This window comes from Gorilla gorilla, chromosome 1, assembly GCF_029281585.2.
Source record: "Gorilla gorilla gorilla isolate KB3781 chromosome 1, NHGRI_mGorGor1-v2.1_pri, whole genome shotgun sequence".
Lineage (NCBI taxonomy): Eukaryota > Metazoa > Chordata > Mammalia > Primates > Hominidae > Gorilla > Gorilla gorilla.
The window spans coordinates 200,730,040-200,743,621 of record NC_073224.2 but is presented as its reverse complement, the minus strand read 5'-3'; the positions used below and the strand labels follow the sequence as shown (position 1 = coordinate 200,743,621).

At 42.3% G+C, this 13,582-nt stretch overlaps 1 protein-coding gene across 4 annotated transcripts in view; it reads left to right on the top strand.

The window, feature by feature from the left end:
• LOC101146907 (microtubule-actin cross-linking factor 1, isoforms 1/2/3/4/5) overlaps nucleotides 1–13,582 on the top strand; it is a 280,531-nt gene that overhangs the window by 9,648 nt on the left and 257,301 nt on the right. For 2 of the 4 annotated variants that reach the window (XM_063700149.1, XM_063700146.1), the window contains exon 1: nucleotides 273–1,120. The exons of the other annotated variants lie outside the window; for them this stretch is intronic. In XM_063700149.1, the coding sequence (XP_063556219.1) occupies nucleotides 1,054–1,120 (67 nt within the window). In that variant the 5' untranslated portion in view covers nucleotides 273–1,053. Of the gene's footprint in view, nucleotides 1–272; nucleotides 1,121–13,582 lie in introns of those variants that run through there. 4 annotated transcript variants of the gene reach the window in all.

Here is a 13,582-nt window from a genome sequence, read left to right as displayed (position 1 = left end):
GGGCTGGGCCAGCTGAATGAAAAAGCCCTTCATTGTGTTTCTTCAACATTCCAGTGTCTGGTACAATTAGCCAAGACTCGGAAAACAAGTTGGACAAACAAGCAGGCAGCCTTCTACTGATGGATGAAAGGATTTCTGGCACAGCTGAGTTAAGTGCACTGACTGTAAAGACAGAGTAGGAGGATCTGGGAAGAAGAAGGGGACTTTGGAATGCCATTCCTGGCTGTGAGGGGAAAGAATGGAGCAACAAGCAAACGGTATTTTTGAAGCTGATAAAATCTGCTATGATAATCTACCTGGGAGGCTGGCTGAGGCGAGGCTGGCTGAGGTGGGGCTACTCTGTAAAGTAGGTGGAATCACTGGGGAGTTACTGACTCTTCCCTTTGGGCAGCTGTAAGTGCGGGGAAGGGAAACTTTCTTTGGAATCTAGGGATCTGTTCACAGTGGACAGTGAGTGTATGAGCTTGCTCCATTATAGTCTCTCCCATCATGAGACCTTCTCATTTGGTTAACACTATATGTACTTCTGCCTGAGAAGAGGCACACCTGAGGAGCAAGTTGTTGGGCAATGGATGCACTGTTCCTGACTTGGCAGTAAACCACTTAGCTCACCAGCTCTCCTGCAACTAAGATTCACCAGATTACAAGCTTCTGCTCTGCAAATGGAGGGTAACTCAAAGACCAGTTTCTTCCTACTCAGGTTTACTCACTTCATACCTTGACTGGACTTTTGCATATGGAGCTCTCCCCTCTGTACGCTCTATTGGTCTGGAAACACAGAGTTGGTGCTACTTTTGAACAGCATGCAGCATGCTATATGCCTGAGACATGGACCCAGTTTTTGGAAGTGCCCTAGGGAGGAGCTTCCTCTCTGACCTCAAGGGAAGAAGGAGGTCAGTAGGAAGTGGTGGGTGGAGCCACTTCTCTGTTCTGCTGTCTCCTCTCTACACCTCACAGCCCTTTTTGAGGAGCTGCGAAGGGTGCACAGGCCAGTAGCTGGAGGTTCTTTGGTACCCCCTCCTTTTAGGTGGGGTCAGCAGACACAGGGGCACCATGTGGCCGAGTTACCAAGATGAACACGAGTTCAACGCCCACCTGGTTTGTCGCATGTGCTGTATGGGTTAGTATGTGAAGTTTTTTTTTTTTTTTTGCTTGTCCGGGCCTGAGGATCCCAAATAGCCCTTGCTCTCATTGACTCATAGGAATGCATGGACTTCGAAGCCTTGTGGTGTTACAACCTTTAGGCTTGTTAAAATGTGCAGTGGAATAGATTGGGGTGCCCTACTTCCTGGGGAACTTCTTAAGCTTGCAGTAACTGGCAGTTAGGAGCCCAAGCTTTGGGTGTAGAACTTTTTTATAGAGACTGAATTCATGCTCATGCTTCTGCCTGTATCAGGAAACCACTTTTAAGGTATGTTGCATAGTGCTGAAAGTCCAGAGTGTATTTTTAGCAGAAGTTGGTTGGTTACGGAGTCCACCTCTGAGCAGACTGGGGGGAGGATGGGGGGGTGGGAGGGAGGAGTCATGGCCTATGTTTCCTCTTTGGGGCTTATTGCTAGTTCTTTTACACTTTACTCTGCCAGCTGTGACAGAGAGAGAAAAAGACTCAAAGATGATCTGGGGTCAGGGACCTAAATAAGAGAGGCTAGGGGAAGAGTCATGTTAGCTGTGACTTAGATCTCTCTTGATAAGGCATCATTAAATAATGATTATTTAAGTAATGTCCTGTGGCCTTGAACAAGTGACTTAACCTTTTTGGCCGTAGGTTTCCTTGGTTTCAAAATTGTAGGGTATACAGACTGGTGCTAGACTGAGAGACATCAATTCTCTGTAAAATGAAAAAAAAAAAGATAAAATGTAGTGTGTCTTTCATAAAGCTAAACTTAAAGAATTGTCTTTTATTCTGAAATTGTCTTTCCTACTTTCTAATGTTAAAATATCCTTTATTTTATGAAAGAATTGTTATTATATGGTAGTGTGTTTTTAAGATATCCCTACTTAGCAAAATGAAAAGTTGACAACTTCTGTTAGGCTTTCTGATTTATTGTGGAACATGTATTGGTCTGTGAAATCTAAGTTTGGGAACCACTGGTTTGGTAATCTACTGGTTTGGTAATCTACTATCTTTTGATTTTATACTTTGAGTCTCTAACAAGGAGCAAAATTGTGACCCAAATAGGCAGATTTTCATTAAAATTGAAGTAACTAGTTGTTTGATGAAGAGGAGACCTTAGAAAAATCTCAGAGAAGGAGAGCAACAGAACTAGGGTTCTGATCAGTCTCCTGACTCCTAGGCTAGTGCTTGCAAGTATTTAGGTGCTTTTTGAGGAAAAAAAGCTGCCATAGCAATAATGCTTGGGGCACAGAGGGGGCAGTTTTAGTGGTCTATTTTTTTTTATCTTTCCTGTATCATTGAGATTTCTTCCCTGGAACCTAGAAGAAAGAATTGCCTGTATCTAAAAGTGCTTGGAGATAAACGTATAGTAAAGGGCCTTTCCTGTAACCAACAAAGAAATATAGGAAAGTCTAAAATCTTTATTGAAAGTTTCAGGGCAAAAACGTAATGTAGCCCCATCTCCCCCAATCCCACATAATCCCCTAAAGGCACTGTAAACTAATAGCTAAGAAAATGGGCTTGGCATCAACTGTCTACATGGGGTTCCTACTCCACCACTTAACAACAAAACCAACTGGGGACATTGCTTAACCTTTCTCTAGCTCGGTTACCTCATTTTTTATTTTTCTTTTTTTCATATCACTATAAAATAAAATCACTTGTATAGGGAGAATGAATGAAGATTAGCAGTGGATTTTCATGTTATATACTTTTCACATTATATTACTACTGTAACTACCAGCTAGCATTTATTAACTTATTATGTGTGAGAGACTAGGCTAAGCGATTTCATATCATATACTCCTCACAATCACTTCATGATTTAGGGTCTAATTTTATGTTATGTTATGTTATGTTATGTTATGTTATGTTATGTTATGTTATGTTGTTATGTTATGTTATGTTATGTTATGTTATGTTATGTTATGTTATGTTAGAGACGGAGTCTTACTCTGTTGCTCAGGCTGGAGTGCAGTGGTATGATCTTGGCTCACTGCAGCCTCCACCTCAGGGGCTCAAATGATTCTCCTGCCTCAGCCTTCCAAGTAGCTGGAATTACAGGCACGCATCACCACACCTGGCTAATTTTTGTATTTTTGGTAGAGATGGGGTTTCGCCATGTTGCCTTGGCTGGTCTTGAGTTCCTGACTTTAAGTGATGCCTCTCAAAAAAATAAAAATAAATAAAATTACTATTCAAACCTCATTGCTTAAAAAAGGGATTAAAACAGACTCTAAATCAGCCGGGTGTGGTGGCTCATGCCTATAATCGCAGCACTTTGGGAGGCCAAGGAGGGCGGATCAGTTGAGGTCAAGAGTTCAAGACCAGCCTGAGCAATATGGTGAAACCCCATCTCTACCAAAAATAGAAGTTAGCAGGGTGTGGTGGCGTGCGCCTATAGTCCCAGCTACTGGGGGTGGGGTTGGGGCGCGGCTGAGGAGGGAAGATCGCTTGAGCCTGGGAGGCAGAGATTTCAGTGAGCCGGGATCCACTCCAGCCTGGGTGATAGAGCAAGACCCTGTCTCAATTAAAAAAAAAAAAAAAAAAAGAGGCCGGTCACAGTGGCTCATGCCTGTAATCCCAGCACTTTGGGAGGCCAAGGCGGGCGGATCACAAGGTCAGGAGATCGAGACCATCCTGGCTGACACGGTGAAACCCTGTCTGTACTAAAAATACAAAAAATTAGCTGGGCATGGTGGCGGGTGCTTGTAGTCCTAGCTACTCGGGAGGCTGAGGCAGGAGAATGGCGTAAACCCGGGAGGTGGAGGTTGCAGTGAGCCGAGATCACACCAGTGCACTCCAGCCTGGGCGACAGAGCGAGACTCCGTCTCAAAAAAAAAAAAAAAAAAAAAGCTTCCCAGATGATTTTGAGATGGCTGGTTTACAGACTGATATTTAGGAACTATTGGCCTAACTCCTCATTTTATTTGCAGAGTTGGAGATAAAAATAAAATTTTAAAAATAACAAAGGACAAATGTCTAATTTTATAGATGAAACTCAGGCTCAAAGAAGGGAAATGAATGTCATGCAAAGGTATGAACCATAGACTAGACACCAGGAAATCCAAGTTATAGACCTAGTTCTGCCCCTGTGTGACCCTGTCTAAATTATTTAATCTCTCTGGGCCTTTGTTTCTTCATCTTTAAGATGATTTTTGAGGACTCTTAAAACTCTCTGTTTGTATTTATGAAATGCTTTGTTTTTCTGACTGTGATATTCCCGTGAATTCTCTAAGAACTATCGAGCTTTTCTTCCTCTTGTGTTCTTATATGTGCCTCCCTCTCACTGTGGCTCTCTTCTTTTGTTACCACGCTTAACCCCTGGATTTCTTTATCTCACTTCTGTCCTTTATTCTGTGATTCTTAATAGTCCAAAGAATTATCATTATAATATTAGGTTTTCCTAAGAAATAAGGTAAATTTTTGTTTTGTTTTGTTTTTTGAGACAGAGTCCTGCTTTGCTCTGTTGCCCAGGCTGGAGTGCAATGGGGCGATCTCGGCTCACTGCAACCTCTGCTTCCCGGGTTCAAGTGATTCTCCTGCCTCAGCCTCCCAAGTAGGTGGGATTACAGGCGTGTGCCACCACACCTGGCTGATTTTTGTACTTTTAGTGGAGACGGGGTTTCACCATGTTGGCCAGGTTGGTCTGGAACTCCTGACCTCAAGTGATCCACCCATCTCAGCCTCCCAAAGTGCTGGGATTACAGGCATGAGCCATCACACCTGGCAGAAATAAGGTAGAATTTTAATTTTGCATTGAAGCTTCTACAGTTGTCACTTCCTTAAAACCCCAAATCTCAATCCTCATTGGCACTTTCTCAGCCTACACCAATCATTGGTGATAAATGCCTTTCATGAATCCCTATTATAGTTAGTACTTCTCCTTTTACCTTGATTATATAGGACTGCATTGTATTGTCTTCTAATACATTTATGGAGGTTAAAAGTCTATGATCTGACAGACTTGGATTTGAATCTCAATTCTGCTGTATACTGTGTGACTTTGGGAAAATTACTAACAAGTCTTTCTGAGCATGAATTTGCTGAACCATGAATAAGCATACTTGATAGAGTTGTGAGGATTGTCAAATACTAAATGAGATAAGCCTCAAACAGCACCTGATACATAATAAACACAATAAATATCGAGCTCCACCTTATCTCCCGAAGTAGACTTTTGTAGCCTTCTGAGGATAGCAATCATTTATAATGTTTGTGCCATTATACATTATTGCTGAACACATTTTAATTGCTTGACCTCCAATTTCACCAATTTCCTTTGCGCTTACATTGGGAACATTAAGTGGTACAAAATCCCCAGGATCAAGATGTGGCAAGGAGAATTTAGGAAAGCTGAATCTGTAGAGGGAATATCTGAGTGGGAGTACCTGCTCCCTGCTGAAAAGCAGTCTTTTTTTTGAGATGGAGTCTCACTCTGTCACCCAGGCTGGATTGCAGTGGCGCCATCTCAGCTAACTTCAACCTCTGCCGCCCGGGTCCAAGCAGTTCTCCTGCCTCAGCCTCCCGAGTAGCTGGGATTACAGGCTTGTGCCACCACTCCCGGCTCATTTTTGTATTTTTAGTGGAGACGGGGTTTTGCCATGTTGGCCAGGCTAGTCTCGAACTCCTGACCTCAGGTGATCTGCCCACCTCAGCCTCCCAAAGTGCTGGGATTGCAGGCGTGAGAGCCACAGTGCCTGGCCTGAAAATACCATCTTAATGGGTCCTTGTAGCTATAACCTTGACACCTAGAGGACTGTCATTATATATTTGTTAAATGAATATTTTTCAATACCTATGGTTGTCCTAAATGTTGGATATTTAATGAAAAAAAATTTTTTTTTGAGATGGAGTCTTGCTCTGTTGCCCAGGCTGGAGTGCAGTGGCACAATCTCAGCTCGCAACCTCTGCCTCCCAGGTTCAAGCCATTTTCCTACCTCAGCCTCCTGAGTAGCTGGGATTACAGGAGCGCACCACCTTGCCTGGCTAATTTTTGTATTTTTAGTAGAGATGGGGTTTCACCATATTGGCCAGGCTGGTCTCGAACTCCTGACCTCAAGTGATCTGCCCACCCCAGCCTCCCAAAATGCTGGGATTACAGGTGTGAGCCACTGCTTCTGGCCTTTAATGAATTTTTTTTTTTTTTTTTTTTTTTAAGACAGAATCTTACTCTGCCACCCAGGCAGGAGTGCAGTGGCACAATCTCAGCTCACTGCAGCCTCTGCCTCCCGAGTTCAAGCGATTCTCCTGCGTCAGCCTCCCGAGTAGCTGGGATTACATGCGTGCACCACCACACCTGGCTAATTTTTGTCCTTTTTGGGTAGAGTCGAGGTTCCCCATATTGGCCAGGCTGGTCTTGAACTCCTGACCTCAAGTGATCCACCCACCTCGGCCTCCCAAAGTTCTGGGATTACAGGTGTGAGCCACTGCCCCTGGCTGGCCTTTAATGAAGTTTAAAGCATGGATCTTGACTTGAAAGAGCTCGATTCAGATACAGAAATGGACTTAGATACAGAGCTTTCTAATGATAGGTTTTATATGCTTAGTGCTAAGTAAATTGAAGAAACTTTTAAGTGCCATAGGCATCCAAAGGTGGCTGACATGTCCAGAAAGGTGTAACAGAAGCAAGACTTCAGCTGGACTTTGAAAGGAGGTTCTAAGTTAGATAAGCCCCAAGAGAAGAGGGTAGATATTCCAGTTGGGGGAAAGGTTGCTCCTAGTAGAGTAGGACAGATGCGAAAGGTATGTTTGGAAACAGTAAGAAGATCGGAATGGTTGCAGTTGAGTCATGCAGGGGAGAGTGAAAGGTAGATAGATTGTAAATTTCTTCAGGTCAGAGACCAGTTCTTTATCTTCTTGAACCACCGAAAACGTAGTGAATAAAAACTGCAATTGAATTTTATAGGGTTGTAGAGAGCTTTGAATTCTAAAACTAAAGTGATCAAATCAGTAAAGGATTTTGAATAGAGAGAGAGGTGATGTGGGCTAAGTGGTGATTAGGAAGATTTGTCGAAATAGGCTGTTTGCTCTCTATTTGCCACAGCTATCAGTTGTTAACTCCAATTCCTTATCTTCAGTTCTGACTGCACTTCTGAACTCTAGACCAAAGATTCCAACTGTCTGTGAAAAGATCCTCCTAACACCTCACTCTTTGTCTTCTCCTTTACCCAATGTACCCTCACCAAATCGTTAACCTCTTTCTGTTTTCATTATCTTGAAGTTCTATTCTCCTCCCAGTTGCTGTGGCTAGAAGCATGAGAATTGTCTTGAACTCTGCCATTCCTTACCCACCACCACATCTAAAGGCTATTTAAAAGGCTATTTAAAATAGCTAAAGGCCATTGTTTCTACCTCTACATTGCATGACAACGTAGAGGTACCTGCCCTCTTCTTTACTTTCCTGCTGCCTCTGCCCTAATTCATGCTATTTCAAAATGTTTCTCCTGGTCTGTCACTGGAGACTTCTAACTGGTTCTTCTGCCTCTTAGTGTCTTTCTGGTATAATGTGGCCTTCAGTCCAAAGCCAGATTAGTCTTCCCAAAACATACTGTGGGTCAGAAAATTTCAGTGGTTCTGCTTTGTCTACTTAATTAAGTGCATACTCCTTACTCTAGCTTTCTGGGTCCTTTGTGATGTCAGCTAGCTGTTCTGTTAGCCTGGTTGCTCATCACACTGCTAACTGCATGGTATGGTCATGCATGTAATAGCCATACCGTTCCCTAAAACACATCCTGTATACTTACATGTCTCCAAATCACTACTTGTGCTTTGTAAATTAAAAAAAAAAATTTCTTTTTGAGACAAGGTCTTGCTGTCACCCAGGCTGGAGGGCAGTGACACAATCTTGGCTCACTGCAACCTCTGCCTCCTGGGCTCAAGCGACCCTCCCACCTCAGCCACCCAAGTAGCTGGGACCACAGGCGCAAGCCACTATGCCTGGCTTATTTTTGTATTTTTTGTAGAGACAGAGTTTTGTCATGTTGCCCAAGCTGGTCTTGAACTCCTGAGCTCAAGTGATCCACATACCTCAACCTCTGAAAGTGCAGGGATTATAGGCATGAGCCACCATGCCCAGCCTACTTGTGCTTTTTTTAAGTTTGGAATCCTTTGACTCCTTTTTGGGCTGCCAGAATCCTACTCGTTATCCAAGGTTTAGTTCAGACACCGTTCACTTCGTAGCCTTTTGTCTAAGATCAGGTATAGTTCTATCACGCCTTCCATGAACACCTCCTACCTCTCTGTGAGGATTAATCAACTCTATGCTTGTGCTATAGTGTCATTTTGTGCAGCTTGTGTCTGGTGTGTTATTTGCTTGGTGTTATTGTTAATTATTTACATGTTGTTCTCCACCACTAGATTGTAAACTTCATGAGGTCACAAAACAGGACTATTCCAACTCTACTTCCCTTCTGTGTCAGCTGTGGTATATCCTTTTTAGATTTCCAGGTGGTTGGTGTTTCTGGGCTTCTTGAAGCACTTGTCATTTTTCTGTGGCCTTTGGAAACAGGAGAGGCTCTTCTCTCACTTGTTTTTTGAATGGTTCGTAATGTACTGGGACTATGTGGGTAGGCTATGTTGGATCAGAACATAGAATTTTGCACCTCAAATGCAGGCTTTCATTTGACGTCAGGCCTACTCTCAAATTTCTCCTAGTAGAGTAGGACAGATAAACAAGTAAACAGTGATACCATGCAATAAGCACACAAACTAGTGTGTGTAAGAGATGGGAAAAGCTCCTGGAGGAGGGGATATTTGAGTTGAAGGCTGAAGAATGAGTAGTCAGAGAAGGGGAGAGCTATATTCACAGAGTATGTGCAAAGGCATGGAACTGAGAGAAAACCTGCCCCATTTGCAGGAAATTTTTTAAACAAGGCTGAAAGTTTTTATGGAAAGGTAGAGGGATGAGTGGTAGGTACGCATTCCATCATAATGGATCTTAGCTCCCAAGCTAAAAAGTTTGACTGTTATCCTAAATGGAAGCATCAGGCTTTGGAACTGGGTAGAGCTGGGTTCAAGTTTGACTTCATGACTTACCTTGTGATCTTGGGCAAGCTGCTTCATCTGTCTGGACTTTATTTTTCTGGCTAACTCACAGAGTTGTTGAGCATTAGAAAGAATAGATACAAGGTGCTTAGCACCTAAGTAGGTGCTGAATAAATGCTATTTAATTTTTTTTTTTTTTTAAGACAGAATCTCACTGTCACCTAGGCAGGAGGAGTTCAGTGGTGCCATCTTGGCTCACTGTGACCTCCGCCTCCTGGGTTCAAGTGATCCTCGTGCCTTGGCCAACCAAGTAGCTGGTATTTTACAGGTGCCTGCCACCACGTCTGGCTAATTTTTGTATTTTTAGTAGAGACAGGGTTTCACCAAGTAGGCCAGGCTGGTTTTGAACTCCTGACCTCCAGTGATCTGCCCGCTTCTGCCTCCCAAAGTGCTGGGATTACAGGTGGGAGCCACTGCACCCAGCCTAAATGTCAACTATTAATAATATTGGGAGAATAAGGGCTCACTGAAGGATTTTAAGTTACAAGATTAACCTTGCCAGAATGGTTGCTGACACCATTGAGAAGGATGGATTACAGCAGGGATATCTGTCAGAAGCAAGGAGAAAAGAAGAGTTCAGTTTTAGACAAGTTGAGTTTGAGATGAGCATGGAAGTTTTAGGAGGCCATTGGATATATGAGAGTGGTAAAGCCCTGAGCTAAAGATACAGATTTGGAAATTATCATTGTATAGGTCACAGCTGAAACTATGGATGTTCATTAAATCATTAAGGGAGAATGTAGAGAACAGCTATTTTTAATTTTTATTGAAAAGCTATGGACATCCCCCCATTCCCCCCCATAAACACACGACACAAAACATTTTGCATGTAATTTTAGGTGGTTCCTGAACACTCCCTCTCCAAAACCCATTAGTGGACTCTTGGGTCCTTGGACATCTGAAGAAGCTATAATACAGAATGAAAAGAAAAGAGGGCTAAGGATGAGTAATGTTTAAGGGATGAACAGAAGAGAAGAAACAACCAAAGAAGAAGGCAGAAAACTAGGGTAGAATGGAATCTCAGATTCCAGAGAGAGAGTCGATTTAAAAGGTGAAGGAATGATCACCAGTGTCTTCTGCTACAGAGAGTTTAAGTGAGATAGAACTCAAAACTATCCATTGGGTTGGCAATTAGGTGACCGTGGGGAGAGCAATTTCAGTGAATTTGTGGGGCTGGAATCCAGGTCACATAGAATAAATAGGAGGTGGGGAAGTGAAGTCTGAGTGTTGTCATCATACTTGTTCAGAAGCCAACAGGAGAGAACCAGGAGAGAGAGAGAGCAGTTGAAGATATACAGACTAGGGAGTATTGTTGGATTAAGTTTCCTATGGAGAAGAGCAGCGATGAGATCCAGATTTTAGGTAGAAGGACTGACTTAGATTCTGAAAAGGGACAACTCTGGCAATGAAACTAAAATAAAATTAGGATAGGTATTGATAGCACGATGCTCAGAGACCTTTGTTGACGAAGATCAATAAAGTTGGAAACAAGTATTAAATCCTTCTAATTAGGCCTGATACAGTGGCTCATGTCTGTAATCCCAGCGTTTTGGGAGGCTGAGGTGGGAGGATCACATGAGGCCAGGAGTTTGAGATCAGCCTGGACAACATACTGACACCCTGTCTCTACAAAAAGTTTAAAAATTAGCCAGACATGATGGCATGCACCTGCAGTCCTAGATACTTGGGAGGCTGAAGCAGGAGGATTGCTTGAGCCTAGGGGTTCAAGATTATAGTGAACTATGATCATGCTGCTGCATTCCAGCCTGGGAAACAGAATGAGACCCTGTCTCAAAACAACAACAAATAGCAAATTTTTCTAATTTAAGCCTTCTAATTCAGTAACCCCTAAGTAATTAATAAGGTTTAAAGTGTTAAATCTGAAACTTAGATGGACAGTTGGGTTCTCTGCTTCTGTAGAGATGCTGTTGGTGGGGAGTGGGCTCTCTCTTGTTTGTTTATAGCCTTTGGTGGGGCTGAGATTATAAAGAACATTAAAATGAATATTGCCTTTTCTTTGCCCGTTTTCCTGTCACATAAGGGTACTTTCTGAGACTTTTACCTCAGTTTTATCTTTCTGCCTAACCTTCAATGTTAGGCAGAAAGATCTTTGCTAGGCCTGGAGTTAAACTAGGGATTTATGTGCAAGGAGCCAATCTAAAACTTATTAAATAATTTGAGAGTCTGAGCTATTGTTCTGAAGGTCAGCATAATTCTTAAGGTTGCTTCTTGGATTTCCTTGCTAAAAATTAAGATATTAAACTCCAGGCACTGTAATATTCTTTTATCCTGAAGTTTAAACCAGGAAAGAACTTTCATGTAATTGATGGGCATACCAACATAGGATCCTAAAAAATGATCTTCCAGCTCTTAGGGGCAAAGGAATTCTATAAAACCCTTTTCTGAGGAGCTTATGGCTTAGCTCTAAGCAGGCTAGCTAGTCTTGGGAAGGGCTTGTAATCATGTTGCCTTTAATGATTATATTCACAATAAGTACTTAAACGTCTTTCTCCTGAGCTTAAAGTCAGCTTTTTAGCTTTTGGAAGCATGATTGGTATGAGACCATCAGGTTTCCTTAGTACATTACTGTTATGGAAGGGCTTGGTAGATGAACAGAATAATTTATGGATAGTATTTTTTTTTTTTTTTTTGAGATGGAGTCTTGCGCTGTTGCCCGAGCTGGAATGCAGTGGTGCGATCTCAGCTCACTGCAACCTCCGCCTCCCAGGTTGAAGTAGTTCTCCTGCGTCAGCCTCCCGAGTAGCTGGGATTACAGGTGTGTGCCACCACGCCTAGCTAATTTTTGTATTTTTAGTAGAGACGGGGTTTTACTATGTTGGTCAGGCTGGTCTCGAACGCCTGACCTCGTGATCCACCCGCCTCAGCCTCCCAAAGTGCTGGGATTACAGGTGTGAGCCACCACGCCTGGCCTATGGATAGTAAAATTAAAAAGAATCATGCTACTCACATATTCAGGTCTAAATGAAATGAGGCAGTGGACTAAAAGGAAACCGAATGAATTCCACCTCCTTTAAATACTTACTAGTTTAAAAGAAAATCTGTTAATTTTTTCCTTTTTCATCTGTGTGTTGTTTGACCTATTACAGCACATACATAGCTTTTATAAAAAAAAAGAAATTATAAAAAGAAAAGAAAAAACACTTCTATCTTTAGAGTGAGAATTTTTAAAATTAGAATCAGACTGTTTTTGGCTATGAAGGTAATGAATATAGTGAAGCACAGTGGGCCTGATATCGTGTGAAAATGTAATGGACACAACTTTAGTTAGCTCTGATTTTTCCACCATGCCTTCTTATCTCAGCACACAAGTGATACTGGCGTGTTGTGTTTTTGTTTTCTCAGACAGCGTCTCAGTCTGTTGTCCCTGCTAGAGTGCAGTGGCACAATCATAGCTTGCTGCAGCCTCAAACTCCCAGGCTCAAGTGATCCTTCTGCCTCGGCCTCCCAAAGTGCTAGGATTACAGGCATAAGCCACCTTGCCTGGCATGGTTTTGAGGTTTTTAGATATTGAACTGGATTCTTGTAGGTAACTCAGTTCTGATTTCATTTTGTGTGTTTCTTTTGCCAATCTTCTAATCATACTTGGCCAATTGAGAACGCTCTCCGGTGGTTTTATGTTTTAGTTCTTACTATGTAGAGCTTTAGGTGTTGCAAGTTGTGGGAAATACAAAAAAGTAAATCATGTTCTCTTCAAGGAGTTAATGATCTCCCTGGTAATATAAGAATAAGCATATTAAAAGTTCAGAACACTATATAATTATATAAGTGCTGATTGAGTGATTAGCCCAGTAAGTAACATAGATATTTGGAGGACACAGAGACTGTTGAGAACTGGAGTTGCCAGAAAAGGCAGCCAAAATTTTTCTTAAACACAAATCTGAGCATGTCATTCTCCAATTTAAAATCTTTCAATGCTTCTCCTTACCTATAGGATAAAGTTCGGGTTCCTTAAGCTTGTCATGAAAGGTCTTGATTTGGCCCATACCATCCTATCTCGCCACTACCTAGTTGTCTTTCAGCTATTCCTAATTCTGTGCAGTTCTTCGAACATAAGCTTTTTCTTGTCTCCATGAATTTGCATTAGCTATAACTTTATGTAGCAACTTTATTCCTTCCCTTCTCTTTCTGGCTTATACTCATCTTTTAAGGTTAGATAGAGTCACTCCTCCTTGAAACTTCATTAAGTCCCCCATATTTCCTGTCCCTACCCAGGTAGGCTTAACCTCTTATGTTCATGAGCACTCTGTGCTTACCTGTTATAGCACTTAATCAAACTGCTTTGAAGTTGTTTCTCTCATTTAAAGAATAAATGAGGCCAGGTGCCTGTAATCCCAGCATTTTGGGAGGCCAACGCGGGTGGATCACCTGAGGTCAGGAGTTTGAGAACAGCCTGGCCCATAT